We start from the raw sequence: 18,406 nt of genomic DNA, 5'->3' as shown, positions 1-18,406 counted from the left end.
GTGTATAAAATGAGAACATATGAGAGAGTATTAACAGAAAGGCACACTTTGATTTACTGATATTGGCTCTCTGCTTTCTTGTTGGATTGATATGCTGTCTAATATATCTGCAATGGATTTTTTTAAAAACTGACTTGAACAAAATAAAAGGCCTTGTGTAGCTACTTGAAAGTGGGCCTTAAAAGTTGTAGTCTTACGTTGGATGTTTTCACAATTCTTGGTTATGCTACATGTTATGGTCAAATTATGACTGACTTGTTGGAGGTGAGCAGCAATAAACATTATAGACTGCATTGCAGCTTCTTCCCTTTGTGGTTCTTGATTTTATATTTTAGGTCATGGACACATGATACCTTGAGGAAATAAGGAATAGGCACTTTGATATTCCTGTTCTTTTTTAAACATTCTTTGAGTTAGAGAGAGAGAGAGATAGGCATCCCTATCAGGGTCCTTATGTCACGATGCACACCCAGCTTCAGCCAACCCCAGATCCTGGGCATGTGCGTGCTCAGTGTGTACAGGGAGGTCTCTGTATGCGAACCTGGAGTCTTCCCATGGTGGTCAGCCTCACAAGAGTTTTGTATTACTGCTGCACCACTGTCCAGCCCCACGTTCTTTTTAACTTTTTATTGTGATAAACATAATGTGAAGTGTATAATCTTAACCATTTTTAAGTGTACAGTTTGGTAGTGCTGATCATATTCACATTGTTGTGGAACCAATCTCCAGAACTTTTTCATCTTGTAAAACTAAAACTCTGTATTATTAAATGACCACTCCCTATTCCTCCCTCTCTCCTGCTCCTGGTAACCACCTTTCTGTTTTCTGTCTCTATGAATTAGAATGCTGTAGGTTCTTTGTATAAGTGGAATCACACAGTATTTATTTTTCTTATGGCTGACTTACTTCACTTAGTATAATATCCTCAAGGTTCATCCATATTTGTAGCATGTGTCAGAATTTCCTTCCTATCGAAATCTGAATAATACTATCTTTTTTTCCTGTTCTATTTGAATAGGCTCAATTTAAAGGACTATCGGTGTTTATTTTTCTTTTTAGAGAGATTTTTGCAATAGGGTGTGTGCATGTGCTCATTGGAGAGACAGAGAGACAGAAAGTAAGAATAAGAAATCACTCCCCCTGTGTGGGGATGGCCAGGCTGCAATCCCTTCTCCTCCGTTTTCCTTTTGGGATCTTGGGCACACGAGCACACATTCCCAGCTGGTTCTGGGACTCCAACTGTGGTTGACTACATGAGTCCAGCAAAATAACCATTACACCATCTGCTGGTCTCAGGTGATTTTTTTTTTTTTTTTCCTATACGAGATGACCTGGGATGATAGAATTAGTTATTATGCTCTTATCTAGTGATTATTTTTTTTTAGAGAGAGATTTTTTTTTTTCCTATAAGGGTGTGTGTGCTCGCCAGAGAGAGAGAGAGAGTGCGTGAGAAATCACCCCCCATCCCCTCAGGGGATGACCACACCACAATTCCTTCTTCATTCTCCTCTCAGGATCTTAGGCACTTACGTACATGCACCTGGCCCAGGACTTGAACAGTGGTTGACTATGTGGAAGTCTAGCAACATAACCATTATGCCATCTGCTGGTCTCAGGATTTAAGAAAAAAAAATTGTTTTAAAATAAAATGACATAAAGCTTACTTTTTTTTTTTCTTTTTTTTTTTAGAGAGAAAGAAGTGTTTGATATAGGGCGCATGTATTCACCAGAGAGACAGAGAGGCAGAAAGCAAGAAATCACCCCTTAGAGGGCATGGCCATGCCATAATCCTTTCTTTCCATTCTTCTCTTGGGATTTTGGGTACACACACACACACACACACACACACACACACACACGTCCAGCATGAGTTTAAACCGCCAGGTCTGAGACTCGAATGGTAGTCAACTACATGGGAGTCCAGTGATGTAACCATTACACCATCTGCAGGTCCCAAAGCTTACTATTTTTAACCATGTCGTGTACAGCTTGGTGTCATTACTACAAGTTTTCGTGCAACCATCACTGCTGTCTCCTGGACTTTCTCATTGTTCCGAACTGAAACTATACACATTACACAATAAATCTACATTCCCCCTTTCCCCAGCCTCTGATAAGCATTGTTCTACTTTCTGTCCCTGTGAATTTGACCATTTTAGGTACCTCATAAGAATGGAATTATACAATATTTTTTTCTTTTGCAACCGACTTATTTCAGGGTTTGATTTGGGAGATTTTTAAAATAATTATTTATTTAATTTTATTATTATTTTCAAATTGCTGTAGGGCTCCTGTGCTTACAAGAGAGAGAGAGATAGAAAATGAGAAAACAAGCTGTCAGGTCTGGGACTTGAACCACCATAAGCCATGTGGGAGTCCAGCACCTTAATCACCATATCACCTGCTGGCCCCACAGACCAGGGAGTTTTTAAAACTACTTTGCAAATGCACAATTCATTTGTGGTTTTACTTTGGGAAACACACGATCTGTCTTTGAAGATGTAGTCATTTCTAGAAAAGAAGGTAAAAATAGTGATTAATACTTACATAGAAATTGAATGTGATGAGATTTTCTGTTTCTAGGGGTTTCATTCCAAGTGTCAGTGTCTTTTCTGTTTTCTTATTAAGATGCTTGCTATAACGGATATGCTTTCAGAACCTTAGCTACTATGGGATATCTGTTTACTATCCTCACGATAACAATATTTGTAGTTACCATTTGTAGTTTTTGCATTCCTCATTCCTGGAAGAATTTTTCATGTATTTATGTAATTTTACATTGTCCTACTTAATACATTGAAATGGAATAATTCCTGCCTTTAAAATAGTTATATCCTTTTTTTTTTAATTGCCAGAGGCTGTGTGCACTCACCAGGGAGAGACAGAGAGAGAAAGAGAGAGAGAGAGGCAGAGTGAGAAAGTATCCTTCCCTCATGGGGCATAGTCACGCTGCAATCCCTTCCTCATCTCTCCATCCTCTTGGGATTTTCGGCACACGTGAGCACACATATCCAGTATCTTTTTCAAGCTGCTGGCACCTGGGATTCAAACTGTGATTGACTATGTGGGATTTGGCTCCCTTAACCACTAGGCTATAGGACTGGCCCAAATTGTTTTATCTTTATGCTTTCTTTTTTTTTTTTTTCCTTCTTGCTTTCATCTTATTTATACTTAATCCATTTTTAAAAAAACTAAAAGTCCTGGACCTGGCAGCTTGCTTTCTTACTTTCCCTCTGTGTCTCTCTCTTTTTCTCAATGTGGTAAGCAAATAAAATAATAATAATAATAAATAAAATAAAGAATTCTTAAACTAAAAGACACACATTTTGTATTATTTTTCTCTTCATCACAAGAAAACTTTTTATCTTCTCATTTGATGGAAAGCTGTGTTTTTGTTTATTTATTTATTTTTTAAAGCTTTCAGTTGAATAGAATGGTGTAGGATGACCTCTGGAGAGGTTGTCCAACTCATGTTTTGGTGTGCCATTGAAGAGACAAGTTGGAATATAAAATAGTGAGAAGATTGCTTATAAAGGGCAGGGTAAAAGCAGAAGCAGAAAAGAAATTAGAATAAGAATTTATAATAATTTAACCAAAGTTTGTGTGGGCTGAAGTTAGTGTGGCTTATAAAAAAAAATGAATGTGTAGATTGTTGGAGAAAGTAGGCATGCTTGTGAGAAGATCATAATTACTTAGGGGAAAGAGGGAAGGAATGATAGAAGCATGGCCAGAGATAAAAGGACAATTATCAAGTGATGAGAATGAAAAATACAGGATTTAGCATCCAATTAAAAGTATAGACTAAGGGGAGCCAAATGTCAGTGACCTTCTATGGAAACATATTAAACAGAGAAGAGAAATTCAGACAAAGAAGTAGTAGGTAGGAAGAGAAAATTTCTTTTTCAGGCCCAGCAGATGGCATAAATGGTTATGTCTCTTGACTCCCACATAGTTGACTGCAGTTTGAGTCCCGGACCTGGCAGCTTAAAACTCATACTGGGTGCGTGTGTGTGCATGCCCAAAATCCTGAGAAGAGAGTGGAGGAGAAGGGATTGTAGCATGACTATCTCTCCTTGGGGATGATTTCTCACTGTCTCTGTCTCTCCAGTGAGCACATGCTCACTGGATTTTTGCCCTATACCAAAAATCTCTCTTTTAAAAAGTTCTTTTTTTCATAAAGAATTACTCAATTTTATTTATTGTTATTATTTAGATTTGCTATACAGCATGTATACTCACCGGAGATCGAGAGAAAGTGAGAAAGCAAGCTGCCAGGTCTGGGGTTAAACTGTGATCAGCCATGTGGGAGTACAGTGCCTTAACCACTGTGCCATCTGTTGGCCCCAAGAAGAGTTATTTTTCTGACATGTTATGTTTGAAGGAGCGATAGTGCATTCATGTGAAGATTTTCTGGCAGTTGCTTGAAATGTGAAAGTTTCATTGTAGAGGGGACTGAGTGTTCTCATGTTCTCAACGTGTGAACAGTAATTCTCAGTGTCTAGTTAGCCTCTTTGGTAGGATTATTTTGATAGAAAAGGTAAGAGGGCCAAGTTTTATCTGAAGGTTTTTAGCCATAGACTAATATTCCCCCCCCCCTTTTTTTTTAAATTTGGTATAGGGCACATTTGGTCACTGGCAAGAGACAGAGAGTGAGAAAACACCCCCTGGAGGGGTGGCTAGAACACAATCCTTTCTCCTCCATTTTTCTCTTCAGATTTTGGGCATGCATGCACATGCACCTGGTGTGTTTTTCAAGTCACCAGGTCTGGGACATAAACCATAGCTGGCCATGTGGGATCCATCCACCTTAAACATCACACCATTAGCTGGCACAGTAGTCCCTCTCTTAATCCATTAGGGATACGTTTCAAGACCTCCACTGCAAGCCTAAATCTAGCAATACTACCAAACCTCTCATATACTGTTCTTTTTCTTGTGTGTACATAATTATGATAAAGTTTAATTTGTAAATTAGGTATAGTACAAGATTACAACAGCTAATGATAAAGTAGAAAATTATAACAATATACTATAGTAGGAGCTGGCAAGTGGCATGGTGATTAGGGTGCTGGACTCTCACATAGTTGACTGTGGTTCAGGTGCTGGACCAAGTGCTTAGAAACCTTCATGAGTGGGGCACATGTACATATGTGCCCAAAATCCTGAGAGGAAAATGGAGGAGAAGGGACTGTGGTGTGGCCATCCTCCCCTGGGGGTTGATTTCTCAATTTTCCTCTCTCTCTTTGTCTCTCTCTTTGGCAAGCATTCTGTGGCAACTGCCTAACATTTTTTAAAAAATATACTATAGTAAAAGTTATCTGAATGTATATAGTCTTTCCCTGTCTGTGAAAATAGATTAGTGTACTGTACTTACCTATTTTTGGATGTGGTTCACTGTGGATAACTGAAACCATGGAAAGTGAGCCACAGATGAGAGGGCACCGCTGTGTATTTAATCACGATCAGCTGTGTTACAGATACATCCTATTGGCTACGAGGAGAACAAGGTGAGAACTTTTTTTAGAAGTTTGCTATAGGGAACATGCACTTGCTAGAGACAGACAGAAAGATGCAGAGAGAACATGAGAAATCACCCCTCAATGCAGCGGCCATGCCACAATCCTCTCTCCTCCATTATCCTTTCAGGATTTTGGCCCCACACGCACATATGTCTAGTGTGTTTTTTAAGCTGCCAGGTCTGGGACTTGAATCTTGATAAGTCATGTGGGATCCAACGACCTTACCCTCTGCGTCACTTGTTGGCCTGATGTACAATTTTTTTTTTTAATTTAAGGTTTTTGCCATAGTATGTACGAGCTTGCTGTAGAGAGACAAGAGGGAGAGTGAGAAATCACCCCCCAGAGGGATGGCCACACTGCAGTCTCTTCTCTTCTATTCTCCTTTTGGGATTTTGGGCATGCATGAACATGCGCCTGCTGTGATTTTTAAGCCACTGGGTCTGGAATATGAACTGTGGTTGGCTATGTGGAAGTCCAGTACCTTAACCATCATACCACTTGGTGACCCCTCTGGTGCACAAAAATTTTGTGTGTATGTTTTTTGCCTTTTTTTTTTTTTTTTTTTTTTTTGCCATGGGGCACATATGCTCACCGGAAATAGACAAAATGAGACAGCAAGAGGGAAAGTGGGAAATCACCCCCTAGGGGGGTGGCCACACTGCAATCCCTTCCCCATTTTCCTCCCAGGAATGTAGTCACTTGCGCACATGTGCCCGGCACGAATTTCAAGCCACTAGGTCCAGGACTCAAACTTTAGTTGGCCATGTGGGAGTCCAGTGCCTTAACCTCCATACTACATGCTGGCCTCAATGTACAACATTTTAATACACAATTCAATATTGCAAATAGAAAGTCATTAACTTGGGTTTTCATGTGTGAACAGAACTTTCCCTAAGGGTAGGGACATTTGAGGGACTGAATGAATGATACGGTAGTTCAAATCCTAGGCAAGAGAGACTTCTCATACTGGGTGCGTGTGTGTGCATGCCCAAAATCCTGAGAAGAGAGTGGAGGAGAAGGGATTGTAGCATGGCTATCTCTCCTTGGGGATGATTTCTCACTGTCTCTGTCTCTCCAGTGAGCACATGCTCACTGGATTTTTGCCCTATACCAAAAATCTCTCTTTTAAAAAGTTCTTTTTTTCATAAAGAATTACTCAATTTTATTTATTGTTATTATTTAGATTTGCTATATAAATCTAAATAATACTTCTCCTGAGGGCAGGAGAAGTATGGCTATAGGGATTCCAGGAGTCAGTTGTGCTCTTTAGGAAATGTGGAGTTGCTTAAGGAGCTGACCAATAGAGGGATACTCCAAAAGGTTGGTGGGTTACCTGTAGGAAAATACCCAAGAAAAATTTAACATCAAGGGAACAAATGAATGATTATGAAGACAAGCAGGGAAACAGTTTGTCAAACTTAATAAATTTAAGAACTGACTATTTATTGAGCCTTTATTATTGCAGACACTTTTCTAAGCACTTTTACATGCTATCTTACTTGTTTTTCACAACAACCCTGTGAGTGGGCATAGTTATTCTTCCCACTCGGTGTTTCAGATTTTGTAGTCCCTGAGTATCTTGTACCTCCCCCTTCATTCCTCCCAGTCAGAACTACTTAGGAATCATGAGTTACAGGCATCACCTACTTTGGAGAATTGAAGATAATTAATTATCCCCTCTCTGTGCTTCATTTCCCAGGTCACAAGGCACTGAAAGCATTGTTGAGGTCACTTGTAGAGCTTCAGGATGAGTTGCTTTTCCAGTACCCAGACACTAGATATCTGGTTGATGGGACAAAGCCCAGAGCTGAAAGGTAAGGAGGGAAGGAGCTACAGAATGGCTTATTTCCGTTCATCTGAGTAGTTTCCTAGCTTTTAGGAACAAGAAAGCCAATCTCTGTCTAGGCAGATACCAGGCTTAATATTAGTGAAACAGAAAGAGCCTCTTACATTTAAGTCATGATTAGGGCAGCCCTGAAATTGGGGAATAGATTGTGAGTTTTTAGATCTGTTTATACCTGATTCTCTCTGTGGGTTTAGATAAAAGACTTGCCTTCTCTCTCAATCTATCGAAACTCATAGGTAAAAGTAGTTTTTTAAAAAATGTATTTTTAGGTTTTTGCTATAGGGTGTGTATGCTTGATGGAGAGAGACAGAGAGAAACAAAGAGAGGGAAAGTGAGAATGACCGCTGGGGGGATAGCCATAATCTCTTCTTCATTCTCTTCTCAGGATTTGGGGTATGCATGCACATGCCAGTGTGATTTTCAAGCCACCAGGTTCAGGGATTGAACTGTAATCAGTCATGTGAGAGTCCAGTGCCCTAACTATCATACCACCTACTGGGCCCTAAAAGCACATTTTTAATACTAAAGCCTAATGTGTATGAAGCACCTTGTGCCCATACCACAGAATTACTGTTCACATCTACTTCTTTTTTTTTTTTTAGAGAGATTTTCACTATAGGGCGAATGCGCTCGCCAGACAGACAGAGAGACATAGAGACAGAAAGCGAGAAATCACCCCCCAGGGGTGATGGCCATGCCGCAATCCCTTCTCCTCCATTCTCCTCTCAGGATCTTGGGCACGCACGCACACGCGCCCGGCGTGAGTTTTAAGCCACCAGGTCCAGGATTTGAACTGCGGTCGACTACGTGGGAGTCCAGTGACATAGCCATTATGCTAACTGCTGGTTCCCCACATCTGCTTCTTTTTCAGTGAGGGGAGAAGCAATTATTTGAAAGCAGAACATTTTCAGAATACAACAGCAAAATAACTCCTTTTCATTTCTGAAATTACCACACACATTTGATGACAGTTTTTTTTTCTCTTGTGCCTGCTATATATGGTACCTGTTTAGAGGAAAATGAAGGAGAAGGGATTGTGGTGTGGCCATCCCCCCTAGGGGGTGATTTCTCTCTTTCTGTCTCCCTGTCTCTCTTTTTCTGGTGAGCGCACTATAGCAAAAACCTCTCAAAAAAAAAAAAAAAGATATACAGTGATTAAATATACATTTTCAAATGTAGAAATACAAAAATTAAAAAAGGGTAGTATCAGCTACGTCAAAGGAGCCCAGTGCTTTTTAAACGAGGATTGTTTTTTATTTAAATTTATTTACTATTATTATTATTATTATTATTTTCCAGTTTGATCAGAGAGCGATAGAGGGAAAGTGAGAAAGTAAGTCATTAGGTCTGGGACTTGAACCGTGGTTGGCCATGTGAGAGTTCAGCACGTTTAACCACCACGCCATCTGCCGGCCCTGAGCCCAGGGAGTTTTTAAAACTACTTTGCAAATGCACAATTCATTTGTGGTTTTACTTTGGGAAACACACGATCTGTCTTTGAAGATGTAGTCATTTCTAGAAAAGAAGGTAAAAATAGTGATTAATACTTACATAGAAATTGAATGTGATGAGATTTTCTGTTTCTAGGGGTTTCATTCCAAGTGTCAGTGTCTTTTCTGTTTTCTTATTAAGATGCTTGCTATAACGGATATGCTTTCAGAACCTTAGCTACTATGGGATATCTGTTTACTATCCTCACGATAACAATATTTGTAGTTACCATTTGTAGTTTTTGCATTCCTCATTCCTGGAAGAATTTTTCATGTATTTATGTAATTTTACATTGTCCTACTTAATACATTGAAATGGAATAATTCCTGCCTTTAAAATAGTTATATCCTTTTTTTTTTAATTGCCAGAGGCTGTGTGCACTCACCAGGGAGAGACAGAGAGAGAAAGAGAGAGAGAGAGGCAGAGTGAGAAAGTATCCTTCCCTCATGGGGCATAGTCACGCTGCAATCCCTTCCTCATCTCTCCATCCTCTTGGGATTTTCGGCACACGTGAGCACACATATCCAGTATCTTTTTCAAGCTGCTGGCACCTGGGATTCAAACTGTGATTGACTATGTGGGATTTGGCTCCCTTAACCACTAGGCTATAGGACTGGCCCAAATTGTTTTATCTTTATGCTTTCTTTTTTTTTTTTTTCCTTCTTGCTTTCATCTTATTTATACTTAATCCATTTTTAAAAAAACTAAAAGTCCTGGACCTGGCAGCTTGCTTTCTTACTTTCCCTCTGTGTCTCTCTCTTTTTCTCAATGTGGTAAGCAAATAAAATAATAATAATAATAAATAAAATAAAGAATTCTTAAACTAAAAGACACACATTTTGTATTATTTTTCTCTTCATCACAAGAAAACTTTTTATCTTCTCATTTGATGGAAAGCTGTGTTTTTGTTTATTTATTTATTTTTTAAAGCTTTCAGTTGAATAGAATGGTGTAGGATGACCTCTGGAGAGGTTGTCCAACTCATGTTTTGGTGTGCCATTGAAGAGACAAGTTGGAATATAAAATAGTGAGAAGAATGCTTATAAAGGGCAGGGTAAAAGCAGAAGCAGAAAAGAAATTAGAATAAGAATTTATAATAATTTAACCAAAGTTTGTGTGGGCTGAAGTTAGTGTGGCTTATAAAAAAAAATGAATGTGTAGATTGTTGGAGAAAGTAGGCATGCTTGTGAGAAGATCATAATTACTTAGGGGAAAGAGGGAAGGAATGATAGAAGCATGGCCAGAGATAAAAGGACAATTATCAAGTGATGAGAATGAAAAATACAGGATTTAGCATCCAATTAAAAGTATAGACTAAGGGGAGCCAAATGTCAGTGACCTTCTATGGAAACATATTAAACAGAGAAGAGAAATTCAGACAAAGAAGTAGTAGGTAGGAAGAGAAAATTTCTTTTTCAGGCCCAGCAGATGGCATAAATGGTTATGTCTCTTGACTCCCACATAGTTGACTGCAGTTTGAGTCCCGGACCTGGCAGCTTAAAACTCATACTGGGTGCGTGTGTGTGCATGCCCAAAATCCTGAGAAGAGAGTGGAGGAGAAGGGATTGTAGCATGACTATCTCTCCTTGGGGATGATTTCTCACTGTCTCTGTCTCTCCAGTGAGCACATGCTCACTGGATTTTTGCCCTATACCAAAAATCTCTCTTTTAAAAAGTTCTTTTTTTCATAAAGAATTACTCAATTTTATTTATTGTTATTATTTAGATTTGCTATACAGCATGTATACTCACCGGAGATCGAGAGAAAGTGAGAAAGCAAGCTGCCAGGTCTGGGGTTAAACTGTGATCAGCCATGTGGGAGTACAGTGCCTTAACCACTGTGCCATCTGTTGGCCCCAAGAAGAGTTATTTTTCTGACATGTTATGTTTGAAGGAGCGATAGTGCATTCATGTGAAGATTTTCTGGCAGTTGCTTGAAATGTGAAAGTTTCATTGTAGAGGGGACTGAGTGTTCTCATGTTCTCAACATGTGAACAGTAATTCTCAGTGTCTAGTTAGCCTCTTTGGTAGGATTATTTTGATAGAAAAGGTAAGAGGGCCAAGTTTTATCTGAAGGTTTTTAGCCATAGACTAATATTCCCCCCCCCCTTTTTTTTTAAATTTGGTATAGGGCACATTTGGTCACTGGCAAGAGACAGAGAGTGAGAAAACACCCCCTGGAGGGGTGGCTAGAACACAATCCTTTCTCCTCCATTTTTCTCTTCAGATTTTGGGCATGCATGCACATGCACCTGGTGTGTTTTTCAAGTCACCAGGTCTGGGACATAAACCATAGCTGGCCATGTGGGATCCATCCACCTTAAACATCACACCATTAGCTGGCACAGTAGTCCCTCTCTTAATCCATTAGGGATACGTTTCAAGACCTCCACTGCAAGCCTAAATCTAGCAATACTACCAAACCTCTCATATACTGTTCTTTTTCTTGTGTGTACATAATTATGATAAAGTTTAATTTGTAAATTAGGTATAGTACAAGATTACAACAGCTAATGATAAAGTAGAAAATTATAACAATATACTATAGTAGGAGCTGGCAAGTGGCATGGTGATTAGGGTGCTGGACTCTCACATAGTTGACTGTGGTTCAGGTGCTGGACCAAGTGCTTAGAAACCTTCATGAGTGGGGCACATGTACATATGTGCCCAAAATCCTGAGAGGAAAATGGAGGAGAAGGGACTGTGGTGTGGCCATCCTCCCCTGGGGGTTGATTTCTCAATTTTCCTCTCTCTCTTTGTCTCTCTCTTTGGCAAGCATTCTGTGGCAACTGCCTAACATTTTTTAAAAAATATACTATAGTAAAAGTTATCTGAATGTATATAGTCTTTCCCTGTCTGTGAAAATAGATTAGTGTACTGTACTTACCTATTTTTGGATGTGGTTCACTGTGGATAACTGAAACCATGGAAAGTGAGCCACAGATGAGAGGGCACCGCTGTGTATTTAATCACGATCAGCTGTGTTACAGATACATCCTATTGGCTACGAGGAGAACAAGGTGAGAACTTTTTTTAGAAGTTTGCTATAGGGAACATGCACTTGCTAGAGACAGACAGAAAGATGCAGAGAGAACATGAGAAATCACCCCTCAATGCAGCGGCCATGCCACAATCCTCTCTCCTCCATTATCCTTTCAGGATTTTGGCCCCACACGCACATATGTCTAGTGTGTTTTTTAAGCTGCCAGGTCTGGGACTTGAATCTTGATAAGTCATGTGGGATCCAACGACCTTACCCTCTGCGTCACTTGTTGGCCTGATGTATAATTTTTTTTTTTAATTTAAGGTTTTTGCCATAGTATGTACGAGCTTGCTGTAGAGAGACAAGAGGGAGAGTGAGAAATCACCCCCCAGAGGGATGGCCACACTGCAGTCTCTTCTCTTCTATTCTCCTTTTGGGATTTTGGGCATGCATGAACATGCGCCTGCTGTGATTTTTAAGCCACTGGGTCTGGAATATGAACTGTGGTTGGCTATGTGGAAGTCCAGTACCTTAACCATCATACCACTTGGTGACCCCTCTGGTGCACAAAAATTTTGTGTGTATGTTTTTTGCCTTTTTTTTTTTTTTTTTGTTTGCCATGGGGCACATATGCTCACCGGAAATAGACAAAATGAGACAGCAAGAGGGAAAGTGGGAAATCACCCCCTAGGGGGGTGGCCACACTGCAATCCCTTCCCCATTTTCCTCCCAGGAATGTAGTCACTTGCGCACATGTGCCCGGCACGAATTTCAAGCCACTAGGTCCAGGACTCAAACTTTAGTTGGCCATGTGGGAGTCCAGTGCCTTAACCTCCATACTACATGCTGGCCTCAATGTACAACATTTTAATACACAATTCAATATTGCAAATAGAAAGTCATTAACTTGGGTTTTCATGTGTGAACAGAACTTTCCCTAAGGGTAGGGACATTTGAGGGACTGAATGAATGATACGGTAGTTCAAATCCTAGGCAAGAGAGACTTCTCATACTGGGTGCGTGTGTGTGCATGCCCAAAATCCTGAGAAGAGAGTGGAGGAGAAGGGATTGTAGCATGGCTATCTCTCCTTGGGGATGATTTCTCACTGTCTCTGTCTCTCCAGTGAGCACATGCTCACTGGATTTTTGCCCTATACCAAAAATCTCTCTTTTAAAAAGTTCTTTTTTTCATAAAGAATTACTCAATTTTATTTATTGTTATTATTTAGATTTGCTATATAAATCTAAATAATACTTCTCCTGAGGGCAGGAGAAGTATGGCTATAGGGATTCCAGGAGTCAGTTGTGCTCTTTAGGAAATGTGGAGTTGCTTAAGGAGCTGACCAATAGAGGGATACTCCAAAAGGTTGGTGGGTTACCTGTAGGAAAATACCCAAGAAAAATTTAACATCAAGGGAACAAATGAATGATTATGAAGACAAGCAGGGAAACAGTTTGTCAAACTTAATAAATTTAAGAACTGACTATTTATTGAGCCTTTATTATTGCAGACACTTTTCTAAGCACTTTTACATGCTATCTTACTTGTTTTTCACAACAACCCTGTGAGTGGACATAGTTATTCTTCCCACTCGGTGTTTCAGATTTTGTAGTCCCTGAGTATCTTGTACCTCCCCCTTCATTCCTCCCAGTCAGAACTACTTAGGAATCATGAGTTACAGGCATCACCTACTTTGGAGAATTGAAGATAATTAATTATCCCCTCTCTGTGCTTCATTTCCCAGGTCACAAGGCACTGAAAGCATTGTTGAGGTCACTCGTAGAGCTTCAGGATGAGTTGCTTTTCCAGTACCCAGACACTAGATATCTGGTTGATGGGACAAAGCCCAGAGCTGAAAGGTAAGGAGGGAAGGAGCTACAGAATGGCTTATTTCCGTTCATCTGAGTAGTTTCCTAGCTTTTAGGAACAAGAAAGCCAATCTCTGTCTAGGCAGATACCAGGCTTAATATTAGTGAAACAGAAAGAGCCTCTTACATTTAAGTCATGATTAGGGCAGCCCTGAAATTGGGGAATAGATTGTGAGTTTTTAGATCTGTTTATACCTGATTCTCTCTGTGGGTTTAGATAAAAGACTTGCCTTCTCTCTCAATCTATCGAAACTCATAGGTAAAAGTAGTTTTTTAAAAAATGTATTTTTAGGTTTTTGCTATAGGGTGTGTATGCTTGATGGAGAGAGACAGAGAGAAACAAAGAGAGGGAAAGTGAGAATGACCGCTGGGGGGATAGCCATAATCTCTTCTTCATTCTCTTCTCAGGATTTGGGGTATGCATGCACATGCCAGTGTGATTTTCAAGCCACCAGGTTCAGGGATTGAACTGTAATCAGTCATGTGAGAGTCCAGTGCCCTAACTATCATACCACCTACTGGGCCCTAAAAGCACATTTTTAATACTAAAGCCTAATGTGTATGAAGCACCTTGTGCCCATACCACAGAATTACTGTTCACATCTACTTCTTTTTTTTTTTTTAGAGAGATTTTCACTATAGGGCGAATGCGCTCGCCAGACAGACAGAGAGACATAGAGACAGAAAGCGAGAAATCACCCCCCAGGGGTGATGGCCATGCCGCAATCCCTTCTCCTCCATTCTCCTCTCAGGATCTTGGGCACGCACGCACACGCGCCCGGCGTGAGTTTTAAGCCACCAGGTCCAGGATTTGAACTGCGGTCGACTACGTGGGAGTCCAGTGACATAGCCATTATGCTAACTGCTGGTTCCCCACATCTGCTTCTTTTTCAGTGAGGGGAGAAGCAATTATTTGAAAGCAGAACATTTTCAGAATACAACAGCAAAATAACTCCTTTTCATTTCTGAAATTACCACACACATTTGATGACAGTTTTTTTTTCTCTTGTGCCTGCTATATATGGTACCTGTTTACTTTTTTCTTTGGTCTTATCTTTTTCCATTCTTTGTTTAATTTGTTTATTTCTTCTATGAACAGAGGGGCAGAAACAGAGAAACAGCACCTTCCCACCTCCCACCCCAGTCTTATTTTTTTTGGAGAGGTTTTTGCCATAGGGCACGTGCGCTCGCCAGACAGAAAGAGAGAGACAGAGAGACAGAAAGCGAGAAATCACCCCCCAGGGGAGATGGCCACGCCACAATCCCTTCTCCTTCATTCTTCTCTCGGGATCCTGGGCACACATGTACACGTGCCTTGCGTGACTTTAAGCTACCGGGTCTGGGATGCGAACTGCAGTCAACTACGTGGGAGTCCAGTGACATAGTCATTACTCTAACTGCTGGTCCCCGCCCCAGTCTTGACATTATAATCCATGCCCAGTCTTCGGCCAGCCCCAGATCATGGGTAGACATGTACCTACCATACTCAGGGAGGACTTTGAACTTTGACTAGGAACCTCTCCACATGGAATTGTGTCACAGTGTTGCGTTTTACCCTGTGACATTGTCTGGATCATTTTTTTTTTTTCTCTGAACTAGTTGGAAAGACACAAAGAAAACTCTTATTTATTGAGCACCCACTGAGTTGGGGTCAGTAATCCAGTGAGTATAATTGGCTGTACAGTTGGAGGTCATATTACATTCTCATGGAGGTTGCAGATATGAAATTTAGTGCTGATTCTGTGGCCAACCCCTGAGTTCTCTTCATGTTTAGCTTTTCTAATATTATTCAACTAATATTATTCTGAGTAGTTGGTTACAGAGACATGTATACCATGTTGATTTGGGGATTAAGGTAATAGAAATAAAGCTATGTCTTTAATTTTTTTCTTAAAGACTCATTTAATTTTATTTATTATTGTTTTTTAATTTGATGGGGGGGGGCGGTAAAAGAGAGAGGAAGTGAGAAAGCAAACTGCCAGGTCCCAGACTTGAACCATGGTTAGCCATGTGGGAGTTAGCACCTCAACCACCATGCCACCTGCTGGCCCATGTGTATTTGATTTTTAAATATTCTTCAACACTACTGGTCTGGTTCATATGCATTTTTAAAAGGATTATTTATTTTATTTCATTTATTTATTCATTTATTTTAATTTGACCAGAGAGAGACAGAGAGAGAGAGAGAGGGAAAGCGAGAAAGCAAGCCACCAGAACTCGAATTGTAGTCGGTCCTATGGGAGTTCCCAGTGCCTTAACCACCATGCCACCTGCTAGTCCCCCATATGCATTTAAAAAAAATAATAATTATTTATTTAATTTTATTTATTCATCCATTTATTTTAATTTGACCAGAGAGAGACAGAGAGAGAGGGGGGAAGTGAGAAAGCAAGCCACCAGGTCCAGGACTTGAACCGTGGTCAACCATGTGGGAGTGTCCAGCACCTTAACCACCATGCCACCCGCTGGTCCCAGTCCTCCCATATGCATTTTTAATAATACTTTTACAACCTTATTTATTTTTACAGTTTGTCTTCTATTTTTATTTTTTAAAGTTTATTTATTCTGTGAAAGAGAGAGACACACAGAGGATTAAGAGGCATCGTCACCAATGTCCCCATGTCATAATCCAGCCCTAGTCTCAGACAGCTGAGATCTTGGGCATGTGCATGCCAGCATGCTCAGGGAAGTCCCAGGACCTGAGGCCAGGGCCTTTGCCAAGTGAGTTCAGTTGTGCCACTACTGTGCTACTTATTTGCCTTTTAAAATAACATTTTGGGTCTGACTTGGTGGTACAGTGGTAACACTCTGCTCAAGCAATGCTGGGTCCATATGGAAGATCACAGGTTCATTTCCTTGACTGACTTATAAAGCTGGACACATATGCCTATGATCCTGGCTGGCTGAGAAGGCTGCAGGGGTTGGGGGGATTATGGCGTGAGGCTCTATTGAGGTTACTTCTCTTTCTCTTTCTTTGTTTTGTACTCTTATGAAAGAAATAAACTTTTTTTTTTTTGGAGAGATTTTTGCTATAGGGCACGTGCGCTCGCCAGACAGACAGAGAGAGACATAGAGACAGAAAGCGAGAAATCTCCCCCCAGGGGGGATGGTCACACCACAATCCCTTCTCCTCCATTCTCCTCTCGGGATCTTGGACACACACGCACACGCGCCCGGCGTGAGTTTTAAGCCATCGGGTCCAGGACGCGAACCACGATCGATTACGTGGGAGTCCAGCGACATAGCCATTACGCTAACTGCTGGTTCCTGAAAGAAATAAACTTTAAACAAAAACTATTTAAAAAAATATCTTGAGGCCTACTTGACATTGCAGCGGTTAAGGGAGCTGGATCCCACGTGGCAGACCATTGTTCAAATTCTAGTACCAGTGACTTGAAAAACATGCCAGGTGTGTGTGCTTACATGCCCAAAATTCCTGACAGGAAGAAGAAATGGAGAAAAAAAGACTGCAGCATAGCTGCAATAGTCCCATTGGGGGTGTTTGTTCTCTCTTCCTCTCTGGTAAATGCATGTGCCCTCTGGCAATAAAGAAAAAATAATAAAAAATATCTTTTTAAAATAATAAGCACCATTTTCATATCTTTGGTGTTATTTAAAAGGTATACAGAGTAGGGAAGGCCTCAACACTTTCTATTTCACATGAGCCGCCTAGTTTTTTATATATTAATAGTATCTGTTTATTTACTTTGGACTTGGTGTTGTTATTGAATTTCTAGTGAGGAGATTTCTAGTGAAGATGATGAGCTGGTAGAAGAGAAGAAGCAGAGAAGGGCCCCACCAAAGAGGAAGCTGGAGATGGATGACTATCCCAGCTTCATGGCAAAGCGCTTTGCTGACTTCACAGTCTATAGGAACCGCACGCTTCAGAAGTGGCATGATAAAACCAAGCTGGGTTCTGGAAAACTGGGAAAGGTAAGTGTGTGCGTGTGTGTGTGTGTGTGTGTGTGTGTTTGCATGTGTAAGACAGGTTGGGACAATCCAAAGCAGGTGTAGACACTGGAATTATGCCCATTTACTTGGGTGTTACTACGATGTACTTGTTGCAGTCTTTTCTGCAGCAAAATTTACTGAACTTCTGCCACTGGGGTTTAAACAGACTTGGGATTTTAACTTTATTAGAAAGAATATTTTATTTTTGAGATTGAGGCCTTGTAAGTGTTCAAGGACTGAAACTACACTTTAAAGAAATGGATTTTAAAACAATTACTATTAAAGGAGCAGAAGTTAATCTCTGGGCATAGATAAGTGGTATGACCTGCTTAAGACTAATTTTTTTTTTCTTCTGAGAATAATTACAGCCACTCACAAACTCAGTCCTTAACCAAAAGTCCCTCCTGGAAAGATGATTGTCTATTTCTCTGCTGACACAGAAAAATAGAGAAACCAGTGTGGCTGCCTTTAGCCCTGACTTTCTGCATTATCTGACACTAGTTAATGTTTTGTTGCAGGGTTTTGGTGCCTTTGAACGCTCAATCTTGACTCAGATCGATCATATTCTGATGGACAAAGAACGATTACTTCGAAGAACACAGACTAAGCGCTCTATCTACCGAGTAGTTGGTAAACCTGAACCAGCAGCTCAGCCTATTCCGGAGTGTTTGCCAGGAGAACCGGTAAGAGTTCTGGTGATTATGGGGGACAATTTGTCTGAGGCTAATTAACTGAAAAACAAATAGG

At 40.4% G+C, this 18,406-nt stretch overlaps 1 protein-coding gene across 1 annotated transcript in view; it reads left to right on the top strand.

Annotated features, from left to right (window-relative positions):
• The window catches only part of AATF (apoptosis antagonizing transcription factor), a 156,799-nt gene that overhangs the window by 58,679 nt on the left and 79,714 nt on the right, over positions 1–18,406 (top strand). Inside the window, exons 5-7 of the mRNA XM_027774172.1 lie at positions 13,585–13,699; positions 17,446–17,641; positions 18,178–18,342. Of these exons, the coding sequence (XP_027629973.1) occupies positions 13,585–13,699; positions 17,446–17,641; positions 18,178–18,342 (476 nt within the window). The remainder of the gene's footprint in view (positions 1–13,584; positions 13,700–17,445; positions 17,642–18,177; positions 18,343–18,406) is intronic.

The sequence above is a fragment of the Tupaia chinensis genome, unplaced genomic scaffold, assembly GCF_000334495.1.
Source record: "Tupaia chinensis unplaced genomic scaffold, TupChi_1.0 Scaffold000407_4, whole genome shotgun sequence".
Lineage (NCBI taxonomy): Eukaryota > Metazoa > Chordata > Mammalia > Scandentia > Tupaiidae > Tupaia > Tupaia belangeri.
The sequence above is the reverse complement of the archived record's forward strand: the minus strand, read 5'-3'. Positions and strand labels throughout refer to the sequence as shown.